General features: G+C 39.2%; 1 protein-coding gene across 2 annotated transcripts in view; it reads left to right on the forward strand.

Moving 5' to 3' along the window:
* The first annotated feature begins 5,147 nt into the window (after nucleotides 1–5,147).
* Nucleotides 5,148–18,104, forward strand: part of LOC126418760 (PAN2-PAN3 deadenylation complex subunit pan3-like) — a 36,068-nt gene continuing 23,111 nt past the window's right edge. Inside the window, exon 1 of one of the 2 annotated variants that reach the window (XM_050085684.1) lies at nucleotides 5,148–5,377. In XM_050085684.1, the coding sequence (XP_049941641.1) occupies nucleotides 5,282–5,377 (96 nt within the window). In that variant the 5' untranslated portion in view covers nucleotides 5,148–5,281. The remainder of the gene's footprint in view (nucleotides 5,378–18,104) is intronic. The other variant, XM_050085685.1, reaches the window with a different exon arrangement.

Below are 18,104 nucleotides of genomic sequence, written 5' to 3' on the forward strand. Positions count from 1 at the left end.
GCTCAAGAACCCATTCCATTCTCGTCTGATTGTATGACGCCAGCCTTAACCTCATAGATGTTGTAATCTACATGGCCATCAATTAGCCACACCCATTCATCGTCATTGGCAAACTCGTCTTGCCCCCCTTCAGAACTTTCGCCTTGGTTTTCTTTAGGACCAGCGACATTGGGGTTCAACACTTCAGTTACTACAACATTTGGACAAACCTGCCTCTTCGGTACAGAGCTTTCCATTTCTTCATAAACGCTAATTTAAAGCAGGTTGAGAAGCGTCAAATAACGCCCGTTCTCCCATTAGCACACATCCCATATGGTCCTCTGCAATTCTTCAGTTCGTTGTATTTTCCGACCGAACTGACCTAGCCACACCGCCTCGCGTTCCGTGTTGCCCTGCGCGATATCTGAAGTTTTATCCAATATCAGCTTCTTTAATTCTGCAGGCGAATCGCAGTGAACTGGAGCCTGTGCCACCATTCTTGTCTTGATAGCAGTCGCCTCTTCCGCATTAACCGGTACTCTATTTTCATCGTTATTACAGACAGTGATCGCTTTGTCGACAGCTGTTTCACCCCCCCCCCCCCCCCCAGCTATTGTTACTGCAGGTGCGTTACTCACTCTGTCTTCTTGCACTTTCCCCCATAGCCGATTTATCCATCCAAATATATCATAGCGACGTTACCTAGGCTTTTTTCTGGGTCGCAAAGGTCTTTGAATGCCCAGTGGGCCCCAAACCGGCTCGGTTAATGGTTTCCCTGATTAACTACTACAGGCCTGTTTCTACCCGGCTGTCGCAATTGCTGATTTTGTTTCTGCCTACAGTCATATTGCTGAAAACCACGTACCACATGCACATGATACTGGTGTCTGTCATTTCTACCATTGTTGTTCCCACTATGTTATTGTTATAGTGATGTGAGTTATCATTATCATGGTGGTGGTTATCATTATTGCCATGGCTGACTATTGTTACTATAGTTGTTGCTGTTGTGGTAATTGTTGTTATTATCGCGACTTAAAATTTTCGCCATTATTCCGCCAATTGTCCTCATCTTCGACCTTTTATAAGAGTACAGTAGTTGTTCTGTAACTACTGCCTATGTACCTCTCAGAATTGTCTGGAAGCTTCTTCCACAACTCTCAAAAAATCTTCAATTGAATTCATCGATCAAGAAAATATTCTAATTTGCGGGTCCAAATTTCACTAAATTCTTTCATTGAGCAGTGAGAGTTCGTGTCGTAGGGTTTTGACACTACGAAATCGCGCCATTCACTTTCCTGTTTATGCTCTGACCAATATTCTTTCAAAAACGCATTCTTAAACTCTTGAAAGCTCATGTTCACAATATTGAAGTTTAAGCTCCATCGCTTAGCCTCGTCCCCTAGCACGAAGATTACAGTGTTAATTTTTCTCTTACCAGTCAATGATTTAGGCAATATCCTTTCATAATTTTTAATAAAGTCGGTGGTGTGCAATCCATCCTGCTTTTTGACAGGATCGAAACGCTCCACCTTTGGTACGATTTCAGTGTTATGCACATGGCACGCACATAGTGCTGTTTTTCGTCTAACCTCTTTTCTAGTTCGGTTACTTTTGTAACTACTTGGCGAGTGGTCGTCGCTAACGTTCCCACTTCCCTCTTTTTCTCATCACAAGTATTCAGCCATTTTTTCATTCTAGTATCCATGTCTGATACTAAACTTAGCAAATTCATAACCTTTTTCCTATCGCCTTTTCGCACTAATTCTACCTTTTCACTTACTTTATTTTAAAAAACGAAATCAACAGTTCGTTGCAGCTTCTGTTCAATCCTCTCTTCTTCTGTCTCAAAACAACTATTTATTTGGCTGTACCTCTGTAAGGTCCTACTCAAGATTACCGATTTTCATAGTCTTTACAATTATTTCTTTCATGATTTCATCTACGTCAGTGTTAACGACTCCAATATTATTGTTCACAATCTTAATTGATTCGGACTGATAAATTGATTCACACTGACTGTTAATTTTAGTTCTTAGTACCTTAATGAATTAGACGATGAAAACCTCCATGCAGAATTAGAACACATGGAGAACGATTTTAAAGAGAGTGGTCACATTTCACACCAAAAAAGGAAGGCCATACACAGCTATAATACAAGAAGCAACACACTGACGACGACTATACTAGTAAATCACCTGTTTTCTTCCATATGTGTCTTCTAAATTAGGTAGATTGCTAAGAAAAAATAAAATCAAGGTTATGTTCCATCTTCAGATATGCAATATACAAAGTATACAACTAGTGAGCAGTTTAACTTTCAAAAGAATACTGTATTTCATATGAAGATATACTCTCGTACAAACTGGGAAATGTACAGATAAAATAAGGTAAAGCGTACCTGTTCTACACCATGTCCCAATGTGATAAAGCCATAATGGCATCTTCAAAACATAAATATGGTGTATAATAGGCCACATCGTCTACACCGGTGATACTGTACAAAACATACTGAAGTGCATAGCTACCAGAAATATGTTTGCCTACATGCTTCATGGATGTGGCGAAAAGTGCTTGGATAATCTTCTTTATTTTTTATTTTTATTACTATTCTTTGTATTGAGTTAGATTTTTCAGTTCATGGTGTTTGACCTTAAAAAAATAAAAGAAGTTATTTTGTAACTACTTTGTTGAGTCGTTTTAGTGGACACAGAGAAGCTGTAGTTGACTAAATATTCTTTGACTTGTCCTATATTGCAGCACAACCACTGTACACAATATAATTTAACAGGACCAAATAAAAATTCAATCAAATAAAATCACTGACAAATGCTTGCAGAAGTCTCCCTAATCTTCATACACAGGCTCAAGCAGGAATACGCTTGGACAAGCATGCACAATAGAAATTTGATCAAGCATCAGGTAGCTTTTACAGTCCCAATGCTTCTGCAAATGTATTCTAGAAATGCTCTTGCATGCTTGTCTGAGCATCCTTGGGTATGTGTTCTTGTCAAGCATGCAGTTACTTGTGTGGTCGCCTTAACGATAAGTGAAAACGGTACCACTTGAATTTTGACAGGAGCATGTGGAGGAAACAGCACACAGCGCCACTGTCATATTAAGTGACACTGCGTTAAATCATCGTTCTCTTGTCGTTCTCTGTTTACGCAAAAACGGTTCCTAAAATTCGGTTTCTGTCTTCGAAAGACATGTCACACACAGTCTAACATATACAGTCGCGACACGCGCTGGTGTGAAGATTGTTACTGTCTGAAAGTTGAAGCGACTCTAACGCCCAAAATGGCGAGAAAGCAGCTGTAATATTTAAATTTGTTTTTCATCATTTTTCTTGTTAATTAGCGAAATAGTTATTACAGTTTTTCGTTCAAAGCATTAATAAATTATGAAGAGATATGAATGATCACGAAATACATGTAAAAACAGCTGAATCTTCCTGATTCAGTGACATAAGCTACAACTTCATGGTGAAGAAATACTTTCGAATATGTGTATAATTGCAGATTACTCCTCTGAAAGTAAGACAATGTAAACATATATTTATGTATGAGAAGACTATATTCCTTTTGCTGTCTGTTCTTATTATGAGAGGCACTTTCATTGACCATAACAACTTTGTAGGGAGCCTAATGGTTCAAATGGCTCCGAGCACTATAGGACTTAACTCCTGAGGTCATCAGTCTCCTAGAACTTAGAACTACTTAAACCTAACTAACCTAAGGACATCACACACACCCATGCCTGAGGCAGGATTCGAACCAGCGACCGTAGCGGTCGCACGGTTCCAGACTGTAGCGCCTAAAACCGCTCGGCCACTATGCCGGCTATGGAGCCTAACGTTTCACACAGTTTTACACTTCACGCGACTTTCTAATACATAAATATTTTTGTAAATGTAATTACTTGTGTTTCGAAAGAGAATCTGTTGAAGTTCCTTGCCGTTTGTGGCTCAGATGCAGCAACAATTGTGGAACTGGTTTCTTCTGTGTTGGGAAAGTTTTATTGGTGGTAAGTTCCTGCAGGACCAAACTGCTGAAGTCATCGGTCCCTAGGCTTACACATTACTTAATATAACTTGAACTAGCTTACGCTAAGGACAACATACACACCCATTCTCGAGGGAGTCTGTGTGGTTTTTCCTTCTTCTACAGCTATTGTACTTGATTTGCTACGTTAAATAATGTAGGTACTGCGTTCCATACATGTCTCCTACGTTTCACATTCACTGATTTGACTGAAAGTCTAATGAAGAAAACTTCCCGTTTTTCATTAGATACACGACGCCTACTGCAAAAGATCAGGTCCTCTGCAGTTTACTAGCATTTTTTTCTTTTTAGAGAACACAACATCCTTTAGTAAATGCAAGAAAATCGTAAATAAACTGTTTTCTAATGCAACGATTCACACTTCCTAGGGTCGTTTCGAAACCTAAAAAAAGACGAAAGTAGTGTCTTGTTGTTGTTGTTGCTGCAGTTCATAGCGCTATAGGCGCTCTCGTGTGTAAAAACATTCTGTATACCAGTACAAACAATTACGATTTGCTTTCGCTTTCACAAGTTCTCGCCCAACTCAACAGCCGCTTCCTGGTCGCTTGGTTCGCTGCAATCGCAGTGCTGATCTACAGCATGAAGACAAAATTAAAATTCTAGCAACGTTCAGAATTATCTTTGGAACCATATTCATTTCTCAGTTTAACGTTTCTGCCCAGAAGAATGATGTACAATCCACTGGCTTTTATAAAAATACGAAACACTTTAATTTCTCTCTGTTTCACGTTTCTATCCACATGATTTATGCATAATTAATCAGATTTTTTTTAAAATGACTAGACGCTATTTTTGACTTTCGTAATTGTTATGATTCCTTGGTTCAGACATTCATTACGCCAAGAAACACACAATAACATCGAAAATATTTGAGATTACAGCTTAATAAGAAATTCCGCTGGGATGAGCATACCATACAGCTGCTGTCACTGCGTTTGTACACGTCTATTTACATTTAGCTTTCACGTTACCCTGCAACCTCTGTACAACCACAGTCCAGACTGTGGTACAACTGCAAGTCGATTTAGGTTTAATCATGTCACGATGACGTAGCATTACATCACTATGACGTAGGGCTCTCCTTACCTCCATGCTCCTTACCTATCTGGAACGTATTGTGTTAGCTCTTGTGTGTTCTTTGCCCGTAATATCTTTGATATAATTTTCTTTGATCGAATGTGAAGAGCGTGCCCGCGAAATGTTTGTTGGTATACAAGGGATACAAAATAAATATCGTAATGTCTGGGGAACAGAATGTCACTCAAAATGAAGGTAATGAAGACGATTGGTGTGTTGATTGTTCTGACGACGAAAAGTATGGAGTTAAACCTAACGTAAGTTATGTCAAAATTATAAATACATAATTCGTTGTTTCGGCAAGTACTATGTTCATATCGCTTTGATGTTGAGAACATTACACGACTGTAGCTCATTAATTTTTGACGTGAGATGCAGAATTTAGTTCTGTGCAGATTATGGATCGTTTAATGAAAGCTGTGTAACTGGATGAAAGCATTCGTATTGATTGTTTACTTTGTTTACGATTACGTGTGAAGTTTACTTGACTCTATAGAAGCAACAAGTGTATTTGCTTTTAATTTTTTGTGGAATTTCTTTTACAGTCAACCAGACTCCAACTCCCCTGTAGGTCTAGGCTCCTCTGTCACTGTCGAAATATAGTGACAAGTCTTCTACACAAAGAAATGAAGCGTACATGTTAGCACCAATTATTAAGTAAGCTGCATACTTTGCAAATCACTGAATTATGTGCAAGAGAGTGCTTAGCATTGTATTATATGTTAAGAGTTTCTTCACTAGCCAATTGCGTATGCAGCTCGGAATGACTGACTACTTAAACGCGTCTGTGTGCCCTTTAATTGGTCTAACCTTGTCCCTCATCCTCGACGGGACCTCGACATATATTTCTTTATGTAGACTTTCGGGGAATGATATTTGTCTACCTTCAAGCGACTGCGAATTCACGTTATTGAACATTTGTCACCTATGGCCGTACGTGCTGCCCTTCTTTGTTCGCGTTCAATAGATCTAGTTAGCCATGTTTGGTACGAGTGTCACGCACTAGAGTGATATTTTAGGATTGGTCACACGAACTTTTCGTAAGTAATTTTTAAACTAATCGCATTTTCGTAATACCCAGTTAATGAATCGAAGAGTAGGCTGTCTGCTTTCCGTACGAACGAGGCAAGTTGATCATTCGATTATCCTGAGCAGCTTTAGTGCTTATGTGAAAGCTTTGTAAAAGAACGTTTTAGTGAACGAAAACTCAGTACATGCATTTCAGTGACTACTCATGTAGGAACACACAACAACTGGAGATATAACAGTAAAGACAAAGGAGTAAACAAAAAACTATAAATCAATTTACATACTCAAAAGGCCCCCATTAATTGACATTGACATGCAGTGTGAAGTTCGAATGAACAGCTGTTCCCTGATTTACTTCACAGGGCCACAGTTTCTTAAAAGTGTTTTCTGTCTTGCTTTACATAAGGGTTTTGTGAAAGTATGAGAAACGTGTGATTCATCGTGCCTTGTTATAAAATATTTTATATTTGTTTGTGGTTCTAGAATTTGTCACTATATTTTTGACTAACTGAATGGCTCCTCTATCATCACAATGTATTTAAAGTGACTTTGTGCTACCAGCTGGATCTGACTGAGTCATAAGTTGACTTAACCCCAGTAAATCTTGAACAGTTGATTCCAAAGCCATTTATTCAGCTTCACCAATAACACTTGCAGTTTTTTTTGTGTTAAATATTAGACCACAAAATTGAATAATTTTGCAGTTTTATACATGATCCAGTTACAGAGGCTTGGTCATTTGATTTTATTTCCCCAATCTACATGAGATCAGGCCTTTATTTTTCTGTTGCCAACTCTAGGAAATTCCAGTTAATAGCCCATGGTTCCCTTGAAACATCTAAAGACACTGTTTACGGAAGACCAGTGGACACTTTTAAAACAACGATTATATTTGCTAAGGAAATTCGCGTATTTCAGATCTGAATATTTGGTTGGGGTAGATATAGAACACTTCTTATTGCTTCCTGATAAGGTATATGTTGACATCAGCTGATTCGACTGACTGAGTTCAAGTGGTATTGATAATGGCTTAGCTTCACTCATTCCATATTTCTGCAGAACTATTCTTGCATTATATTCTTGGGAGATCTAAATTTTTCCTTTTACATAATTTTGTGTTATTTCCATTCATAGGCATTGGCGTATTGGTCCTAAGTCTTTTATCTCAAAAAATCTCGCCAAAGAATTTTTTATGTGATTCAAAACCAGTCTGTCATTAGAGAATAATAGCATATCATCATCAAGCAACAATGACTAGTTTGGTGCCATCTCTATAAAAACAGATAGATGGATCAGTGTTTTGTCTGCCTCCACATTTTTCCAGGAGCTGCAAAATTTTCTGGTGGAATGATATAAATTTCTTTTGAGCTGCCGTAGATATGAGACACATATTGGACACTTGCTTGACCACCGGTGCAGAGGTTTCCTTAAAACTAACACATTCATCTTCAGTGCATCCTTTTACCATTATTCTTGCCTTAAATATTTCTGTTGTACTATCAGTTCTAGGCTTTATCAGTAATAGCCATTTAGTCTTGAGAAGTTTGTCTCTCCCGAGTACCTCAGCTTCAAATGTCTCATTACAAACTGGAGATAAAAATTCTTTGTTCATTGTTTTTTTCCATTCTTCTCTATGTATCCCGTGCAAGATCCCTTTGGGCATCAGTGTCTTAATTTGGCAGTCCTTCTTGCAAGTTGTAAATAAAATGGTTAGGCCATTTTTTGGGGTTTGGTTCTTTACTTTATAGATGTAATCTTGTTCAACTCCAGGGTCCATTTTTTTTTTTTTAACACTCATGTTCCACGTCTTGACTTTGTTTCCATTGGTTTAGTGTCAAAACTATAATTAAAGATTCATCACTGCCTATCAATTTAATTTCTCCAGTACATGAAGTATTGTTGTCCTGAAGAACTGCTCCTTGTTCTATACCTAAGACTTTGGGGGTCGACAGAAGCGTCCGATCCCACGCGTCGGCTTTGACCCGTGACGTAAGGGTGTTGTCGTGTGTGACGTCATGACGGCACGGAGTTTGGTTTGAGTGCGGCTGTCTCCAGTTCTGTTTTATCTTATTTTATTTACTTTTCTGATTTGTTCGTTCTATCTCGTGAGATTTTTTTTTTTATATTTAAAAACACTTATTACTTATTTTAATTATCTGTTTCTATATTTATCTTTCTGATCTGTTCGTTCTATCCCGTGAGATTTTTTTTTTTTTTTTTTTTAAAGACAAAAAACACTAATCAGCTACTGAAGCATCTTTATCTTCTATGGGTTGCAGGGGATACGGCCCCTGCGGAGGTGGGTGGGTATTCATGCATGGCTGTCTTCGCTTACACGTTGTAGCTACACAAGGCGTCTAAATTTGTTTATATTTAGTTTGCCCCCCAACCAAAACACCCCATTTCCCGCACTTGTCCCGTTAGTGTCTTTAGGCTTCTTGTGGAAAGTGTGTGTGTTTGTTTTTGTTTCCGCCATATTTGTGACGTCATGGGTCAAAGCAGACGGGCGGGATCGGACGCTTCCGTATTTCCGACTTTGGTGGTCCTAAGTTCCTGTATCTTTGAACATGGAAAATTCTCATCCTCCAGCAAATTTGCATCTCTGTTGATAGTTATCTGACAAGTCTATATACTGATTAATCAATAGCCTCTGGTTGTCTGGCAGTAGCCTACAAATTGTCAGCTTCTGTGAATTCTTTTCCTATTCCTTGCAACTGGATTTCGGAATGTGAATCATTGCACTGCAGCCAGAATGCCTCAAGTGTTTATCTTAAATCTTTCTCTTGTATCAAAACTTATATGACATATTATCTTCAAGTGTGGTAGATGAAGAATGAATAGATAGGTATAGAGCTGTAGACACAGCATCTGCCCGATACTGCTTTGGTAAGTTGGCATCAGACATCATGGTACCTTTGAACTCTGAAATCTTTTTTGTTGATTGTTGGCATATTCCTTTCCATTGCAGCTTCTAGATATTTCTGCTTGTACTCTTTTCTGCCATGACTTTGAAGTTTTTGAATGTCTGTGTGACCTCAGTTTGTTCAAAAACAGACTAAACTTGTTTCTTGAAAAATCATCAGTAAATGTGAGAGAATAAAGATATCCGCCAATAGACATTGTGTCCAGTAGCCTGCACAAATCAGAATTTACTAAATTCAAAATGTTTTTAGAATACATTTTACTGGTTTTGAATGGAAGACATGACTATTTTCCCATTGTGCGAAACTCACAAACCGCGTTATCCCCATATAAATATATACGCTGAAGAGTCAAAGGAACTGCTACACCTGCCTAATATCGTGTAAGGCCCCCGTGAGCATGCAGAAGTGCCACAACATGAAGTGACATGTCCTCGACTAATGTCTGAGGTAGTGCTGAATCTAATTGACACCATGAATCATGCAAGGCTGTCCATAAATCTCTTAAGAGTATGAGAGGGTGGGAATTTCTTCTCAACAGCACATTGCAAGGCATCCCTGGTATGCTCAATAATGTTCATGTCTAGGGAGTTCGGTGGCCAGCTGAAGTGTTTAAACTCAGAAGCTGTCGCATTGCCCTGCTGGTATTGCCCAAATCTGTTGTAATGCACAGTGGTCATGGATGGATGCAGGTGATCAGACAGAATGCTATGTATGTGTCACCTGTCAGAGTCATATCTAGACGTATCAGGGCTCCCATATCATTCCAACTGCACATTCCCCGCACCATTACAGAGCCTCCACCAGCTTGAACAGTCCCCGTTGACATGCAGGGTCCTTGGGTTCATGAGGTTGTCTCCATACCCAAACACGTCCATCTGCTCGATACAATTTGAAATGAGACTCGTCTGACCGGGCAACATGCTTCCAATCATCAACAGTCCAATGTCTGTGTTGACAGGCCCAGGAGAGGCGTAAAGCTTTGTGTCTTGCAGTCGTCAAGGGTACACGAGTGGTCCTTCAGCTCCAAAAGCCCATACGATGATGTTTCATTGAATGTTTCGCACGCAGACACTTGTTGATGGGCCATTATTGAAACCTACAGCAATTTGCCGAAGGGTTGCACATTTGTTATGTTGAATGATTCTCTTCAGTCGTCGTTGGTCCTGTTCTTGCAGGATCTTTTTCCAGTCACAGCGATGTTGGAGATTTGATGTTTTACTGGATTCCTGATATTCACAGTACACTCGTGAAGTGGTGATATGGGGAAATCCCCTCTTCATTGCTATCTTGGAGATGCTGTGTCCCATTGCTCATGTGGCGACTATGACACGACGTTCAAACTCACTTAAATCTTGATAACCTGCCATTGTAGCAGCAGTAATCAATGTAACAACTACGCCAGATATTAGTCGTCTTACATAGGCGTTGCCAACCCCAGTGCTGTATTCTGCCTGTTCACATATCACTGTATTTGAATACGTATGCACAAACAGATGCCAGGTGCTTTCATTTTTGAACTTTTTACTGAGCAATTTAAGTAAATAGATGTCGTCCTGTGTTGGATATCCCTTCTCAACAGGAAAACAGTCAACCTAATGAATGGCAATGCCACAACATTTCAAGACGGCCAGGTCATGTAGGGGCGTATTGTCTCGATTCGACCCAGGTTATTCAAAGTCTCACTCTTGTTGGTAAGTATCGGTGTGGTTTTCAGGCACTACTGGGTTGGAGAAATGTATCCTCCTCAGTTCTGTACTGTGGAGAAGTATACCATTGAAATTCTGAAATAGTACATTCAAGAAAGAAGTAGACAACATATTACTTTCTCCCACACATCACACAAAATGATGACATTGAGAAAATATAAGGTTGGGGGAGGGGGGGGGGGGAGTCACCTACTACAGTTATCGTGATGTCTGTGTTTGACAGTGTTCCACAGAGCTCTTTCAATGCATAGGCTTGTGATGAACGTGAAGCCTGGAACACTTCTTCAGAAGCAGAAATGCGTTGTGCTAAATGATTTATTTTGTGACTGTGGAACACGCTGGGAATATTATCTTGAGTTCAACATCACATATGGATTATTTCTTTGTGAATTAAGTTTATTTGCTTCTATTGCTTGCTTTGGTAAAACAGCTCCACATATAAGGAGTGTGGGCTTCTACTTATGTTCATTTCAACTCCACATAAAATCTCATTGGAAATACTGTACAGTTCAAATTGAAGAATGTTGTTTGAACCAAATATGATCTTTGATTGTTACAGTATGACCATTGAAAGATTGGACTCAGTAAGGGGTTTGAACCTGGATCTCCTGTCTCATCCATGTTTGACTTTACCAATTAGGCCACTCGAGTACACATCCCATACCAACTTACATTCTAATTTTCACATTTATTTGCATCCAATTTCTGTGATGGAATGCTTAGAAGTTCTCCGGTACCTAAGAATTAGCACACCCGAGGGAATGGCTGATTGGGTAAAGCTTAATGCTGCCACAGTTAACTGTACAGTTGAATTGAGGAAAGCAGTTCCTTAATGCTGAAGGAAGCAAAAAATGTGAGGCACACACATGACATTGAGTGGGTATGATATGGTGCACAGTTGGTACGGTGCACAGTTGGACTAACTGGTAAAACCAATTGTTTGCGAAAATAGGAGGATCCCTTTCAAAATCCATGTCTAAAAATATTTTAAATTCTCGGATTGCAGTTTTATTGCAAGTATTCAGTACCGTATTTGTAATGTACAGCATGTTCTTACAAATGATGATTAGATAAAAAAAAATTCATTTGCTGTACTGTTGCAAAATGTATGGGAAGATTATTCACCTTTTACAAATAATTAGGTTCTCCATTATATAATATTTAGACCCCTACTTATTGAGGTAGAGTATACACTTAAACTGGCTGTGTTACCTAGATGATCTTACTCTTGTTTTCACTAGGTTGGAAGAGTAAGGCAACTATTGTTCCGGGTTTTTACTCTTGTTTTCACAAAGTTGGAAGAGTAAGGCAACTATTGTTCCGGGTTTTTATCATCACTTGAATGACAGTTGCCTTCCGTTTCAGGGGCTGACTTCTACAGGTTGTCTCAAATATCATTTCACACTGAAAAAGTGAAATGTGTCATTGTAAAAATATTAGAGAGAATAGAATATTTTGATTACGCTACATAGGACCATACTACACTGGTTGGGAAAGCACGATCTACTTTGTGCCCAGTCATGAAAGCTGAAAAACCTCACTCAGTGACATTAGGAGAATGAGGATGCTGGCATTTCTCAATGGCTTAAAAATGAAAGCTTCATAACTTCACAGAAATACGTTGAAATGTGATAGATAAACATTCTGTAAACTCCCACTGTGGCTGAATTTAAAATTATTGAAAGGAAAGTAAAAGATGCACCACAAAGGATATATGCAAATTTATCACAAATTGATTTTCGTACAGGTATTGATGGAAAATGCAAAATTGTAAACTTTGTTGGCTGATGGATGAAGGTGTGACATTGCAGTGCAATTTCATCGCATAACTGGCAAGAGTAGTAAAAAGGGGATATGTCGGTACCAGGAAGTAAAATCTTTGTGAATTTAATTCCGTGTGCTCAGTAACACAGTAACTATGTCTCAATGACACGTCTATGACCAGATGCCAGCATTTGTTGTTAGGCTCAAAGAACATGTGCAACTGGTGCTTCATTGACCACAAGAAAGAGGCTAAGCTCATGGCGCCCCTCGTGCCAACTACCATTGGCCTCTATACATTGACAAGCCCGTTAGCAGTGGTGTCGGGCACATTCAACCTGGAATCTCATTGACTGGAGTAGAATTGTCATCAGTGATGAATACCACTCTGAACTGAGCCTTGATGAGCAGCAAATTTTTGTCTGGAGACGCCCCAGACAGCAGTGGGATAGCCACCTGACTGTTGCCCTCCATATGACGTGACAATTGGAAGTGATGGTCTGGAGTGCCATTTCATTTCATAGCAGGACCCCTTTGATTGTTATCTCCTGGTGCCCTTACAGCACAGCTGTACTTTGATGATATTCTATGCCCTGTTTTGTTGCCCTTCGTGGCAAGTCACCCCGTGCTTACATTCCAGCAAGATAATACCCACCCAGACATGGTGAGTTTTTCTGCTGCTTCTCTTCATGCCTGCCAGACCCTACCTCAGCCAACAAGGTCACTTGATCTCTCCCCCAATTGAGAACATTAGGAGCATTGTGCGAAGTGCTTTCCAAGCAGCTCGGCATTTTGATTCTCTACCATGCCAGTTGGCATATAAACTTGAACTACTGTAGTAGGCATGGGCTTCGTGTCTATTTGGCCACAATAATGCGTTCACTATGCTGTTTGTAGTAGCTTACCCGCACTCCTATTGTAAAACATTTCCAGGGGCAGATGTGGACTCTGATCACAATCTATTGGTTATGAACTGTAGATTAAAACTGAAGAAACTGCAAAAAGGTGGGAATTTAAGGAGATGGGACCTGGATAAACTGAAAGAACTGGAGGTTGTACAGAGTTTCAAGGAGAGCATACGGGAACAATTGACAGGAATGGGGAGAGAAATACAGTAGAAGAAGAATGGGTAGCTCTGAGGGATGAAGTAGTGAAGGCAGCAGAGGATCAAGTAGGTAAAAAGACGAGGGCTAGTAGAAATCCTTGGGTAACAGAAGAAATATTGAATTTAATTGATGAAAGGAGAAAATATAAAAATGCAGTAAATGAAGCAGGCAAAAAGGAATACAAACGTCTCAAAAATGAGATCGACAGGAAGTGCAAAATGGCTAAGCAGGGATGGATAGAGGACAAATGTAAGGATGTAGAGGCTTATCTCACTAGGGGTAAGATAGGTAGTGCCTACAGGAAAATTAAAGAGACGTTTGGAGAAAAGAGAACCACTTGTATGAATATCAAGAGCTCAGATGGAAACCCAGTTCTAAGCAAAGATGGGAAAGCAGAAAGGTGGAAGGAGTATATAGAGGGTCTATACAAGGGCGATGTACTTGAGGACAATATTATGGAAATGGAGGAGGATGTAGATGAAGATGAAATGGGAGATATGATACTGCGTGAAGAGTTTGACAGAGCACTGAAAGACCTGAGTTGAAACAAGGCCTCGGGAGTAGACAACATACCATTAGAACTACTGACGGCCTTGGGAGAGCCAGTCCTGACAAAACTCTACCATCTGGTGAGCAAGCTGTATGAGACAGGCGAAATACCCTCAGACTTCAAGAAGAATATAATAATTCCAATCCCAAAGAAAGCAGGTGTTGACAGATGTGAAAATTACTGAACTATCAGTTTAATAAGTCACAGCTGCAAAATACTAACGCGAATTCTTTACAGACGAATGGAAAAACTGGTAGAAGCGGACCTCGGGGAAGATCAGTTTGGATTCTGCAGAAATGTTGGAACACGTGAGGCAATACTGACCCTACGACTTATCTTAGAAAATAGATTAAGGAAAGGCAAACCTACATTTCTAGCAATTGTATACTTAGAAAAAGCCTTCGACAATGTTGACTGGAGTACTCTCTTTCAAATTCTAAGGATGGCGGGGGTAAAATACCGGGAGCGAAAGGCTATTTACAATTTGTACAGAAACCAGATGGCAGTTATAAGAGTCGATGGGCACGTAAGGGAAGCAGTGGTTGGGAAGGGAGTGAGACAGGGTTGTAGCCTGTCCCCGATGTTTTTCAATCTGTATATTGAGCAAGCAGTAAAGGAAACAAAATAAAAATTTGGAGTAGGTATTAAAATCCATGGAGAAGGAATAAAAACGTTGAGGTTCGCAGATGACATTGTAATTCTGTCAGAGACAGCAAAGGACTTGGGAAAAGCAGTTGAACAGAATGGACAGTGTCTTGAAAGGAGGGTATAAGATGAACATCAACAAAAGCAAAACGGGGATAATGGAATGTAGTCGAATTAAGTCAGGTGATGCTGAGGGAATTAGATTAGGAAATGATACACTTAAAGTAGTAAAGGAGTTCTGCTATTTGGGGAGTAAAATAACTGATGATGGTCGAAGTAGAGAGGATACAAAATGTAGATTGGCAATGGCAAGGAAAGCGTTTCTGAAGAAGAGAAATTTGCTAACATCGAGTATAGATTTAAGTGTCAGGAAGTCGTTTCTGAAAGTATTTGTATGGAGTGTAGCGATGTATGGAAGTGAAACATGGATGATAAATAGTTTGGACAAGAAGAGAATAGAAGCTTTTGAAATGTGGTGCTACAGAAGAATGCTGAAGATTAGATGGATAGATCACATAACTAATGAGGAGGTATTGAACAGAATTGGGGAGGAGTTTCTGGCACAACTTGACAAGAAGAAGGGACCGGTTGGTAGGACATGTTCTGAGGCATCAAGGGATCAGAAATTTAGCATTGGAGGGCAGCATGGAGGGTAAAAATCGTAGAGGGAGACCAAGACATGAGTACACTAAGCAGATTCAGAAGGATGTAGGTTGCAGCAAGTACTGGGAGATGAAGAAGCTTGCACAGGATAGAGTAGCATGGAGAGCTGCATCAAACCAGTCTCAGGACTGAAGACAACAACAACAACATCCATGCCAGTAGACAGTGTCTTGAAAGGAGGATATAAGATCAACATCAACAAAAGCAAAACGAGGATAGTGGAATGTAGTCGAATTAAGTGGGGTGATACTGCGGGAATTAGATTAGGAAATGAGACACTTGAAGTAGTGAAGGAGTTCTGCTATTTGGGGAGCAAAATAACTGAAGATGGTCGAAGTAGAGAAGATATAAAATCTAGACTGGCAATGGCAAGGAAAGTGTTTCTGAAGAAGAGAAATTTGTTAACATCAAGTATAGATTTAAGTGTCAGGAAGTCGTTTCTGAAAGTATTTGTATGGAGTGTAGCCATCTATGGAAGTTAAACATGGACGATAAATAGTTTGGACAAGAAGAGAATAGAAGCTTTCGAAATGTGGTGCTACAGAAGAATGCTGAAGATTAGATGGGTAGATCACATAACTAATGATGAAGTATTGAATAGAATTGGGGAGAAGAGGAGTATGTGGCACAACTTGACAAAAAGAAGGGACCGGTTAGTAGGACATGTTCTGAGGCATCAAGGGATCAGAAATTTAGCATTGGAGGGCAGCGTGGGGGGTAAAAATCGTAGAGGGAGACCAAGAGATGAATACACAAAGCAGATTCAGAAGGATGTAGGTTGCAGTAAGTACTGGGAGATGAAGAAGCTTGCACAGGATAGGGTAGCATGGAGAGCTGCATCAAACCATTCTCAGGACTGAAGACCACAACAACAACAACAGCCATGCCAGTTGGATAGAATGTGGCACAATATCACTCAGGAGGACATCCAACAATTCTGTCAATCAATGCCAAGCCGAAAACTGTTTGTGTAAGGGCGAGAAGTGGACCCGTGCATTATTGACTTGCTGTGCTTGTGAAGCGCCTTCTGTTGAACAAATTGTCCAGTTTTTCTGAAATTGGAATTATTTGTTTGTTCATGTGCATCACATGTACTAATATCCGTCCCATTCGGATAATTCCTTAGTGGTGCATCTGTTTTTCTCAAAGAGTATATGTTGGCAAACTATTTTATGGGGACCTATGATAACAGTGGAAAGTAAACATCACTAGTCTACCGTATTGTGGCACAAACTTGTAATAATGTACTGCAGACCACAGTGGAACAGAACATGTAAATAAAACAGTTGCACAAGTTTGTAATGTCTAACCCGATGTTTAATGAAATAGAATTGCGACAGTTGTGTTCTTCAAACATTTGATAATACACCCAAGTTCATGTATTGCCTGTAGTGCTTTAAAAATACTGCACAATAATGTGTGGTTAACTTCCTCCATAAAACTGGTCAATATGGCGACACAAAGCAGTGAAGCACACAGCCTTTGCTCTGTAGGCCTATTCAATAAGATATTGCAAAATATCATAGGAGAAGCATTGGGTTTCTCATTTTAAAGTGGATAAAGCACACTTGATGATTTGCAAGTTGTGTACCAAATTGTAGATGAGATTAATGAATTTGAATTTCAATTTACCTGGAATTAATTGATTTTTAGGACATGTTTGAATCAGTTTAAACAAAATCACTACATAAAGCTTTTTAAAAAATTAAGTGTTGATTCAATATATGTTAGTTCACTGAAGAATGTGATCTTAAGTGGCACAGCTTCTATTAGAATTCATCAGGATAGTGAACAATTTAGAATTGAAAGAAAAGTCAAGTAAGGTGATCCCATTTCACCAAATATATTCTCTGAAGATCTGGACGGAGTTTTCAGATCCTTAAAATGGGATAAAGATGAATGCATATGTGCTCATAAAAATACTTTTGAGCTGCTTTCAGTTTTGTGATGACATTGTTCTATGTGTCTCTAGTAGTACATGGAAATTTCAAAAACTAATGGAATTAATAAAGCAAGTTTGAAAGCTTTTGTCTGTTTCGCCTTCCCAAGAAAATTGAAAAGTTGAGTGTATTTTTTCGGGAACTGTTTCTTATGTGAGGAAAATGCCAAAAACTTTCGAAACTGTTTCTTTTGGTATACCAAATTCTTGACTTGCTTGCTGCATCAGTTTTCATGCTTTGTGGTGTGATATTTCAGTAACCTTTTTTTACACAACCTCACCACTCTAAAAAAGTAGTATCAGTAGGAACTGAAGTGCTAAGAATTGATTCAAATCGTACTATACAGTGGTAACAGATTTATGTTTTTGACTCTGATTTCCTTTGTTGGCATGCCATCTTGGATAATACTGAATTGTTGTAGTCCTGCATACATTAAGAACATCTCCTACCCGTTCTCTGCTGTAAGCTGTAGGCAAGAGTATTCAATTTTAAAATGTATAGTACTTTGAAATTGGATCGAGCTTTTAGAAACACAGTGTATTTTATTTTATGTAATTTGAAACATTTAACTGTAATCCAACCCAAGGACCTGTTCCTAATATTACTGCTGCTAAAAGGTGAGAAAAGAAAATGTTTATGTTTAGTATAACCTACACAGCC

This window comes from Schistocerca serialis, chromosome 9, assembly GCF_023864345.2.
Source record: "Schistocerca serialis cubense isolate TAMUIC-IGC-003099 chromosome 9, iqSchSeri2.2, whole genome shotgun sequence".
Classification (NCBI taxonomy): domain Eukaryota; kingdom Metazoa; phylum Arthropoda; class Insecta; order Orthoptera; family Acrididae; genus Schistocerca; species Schistocerca serialis.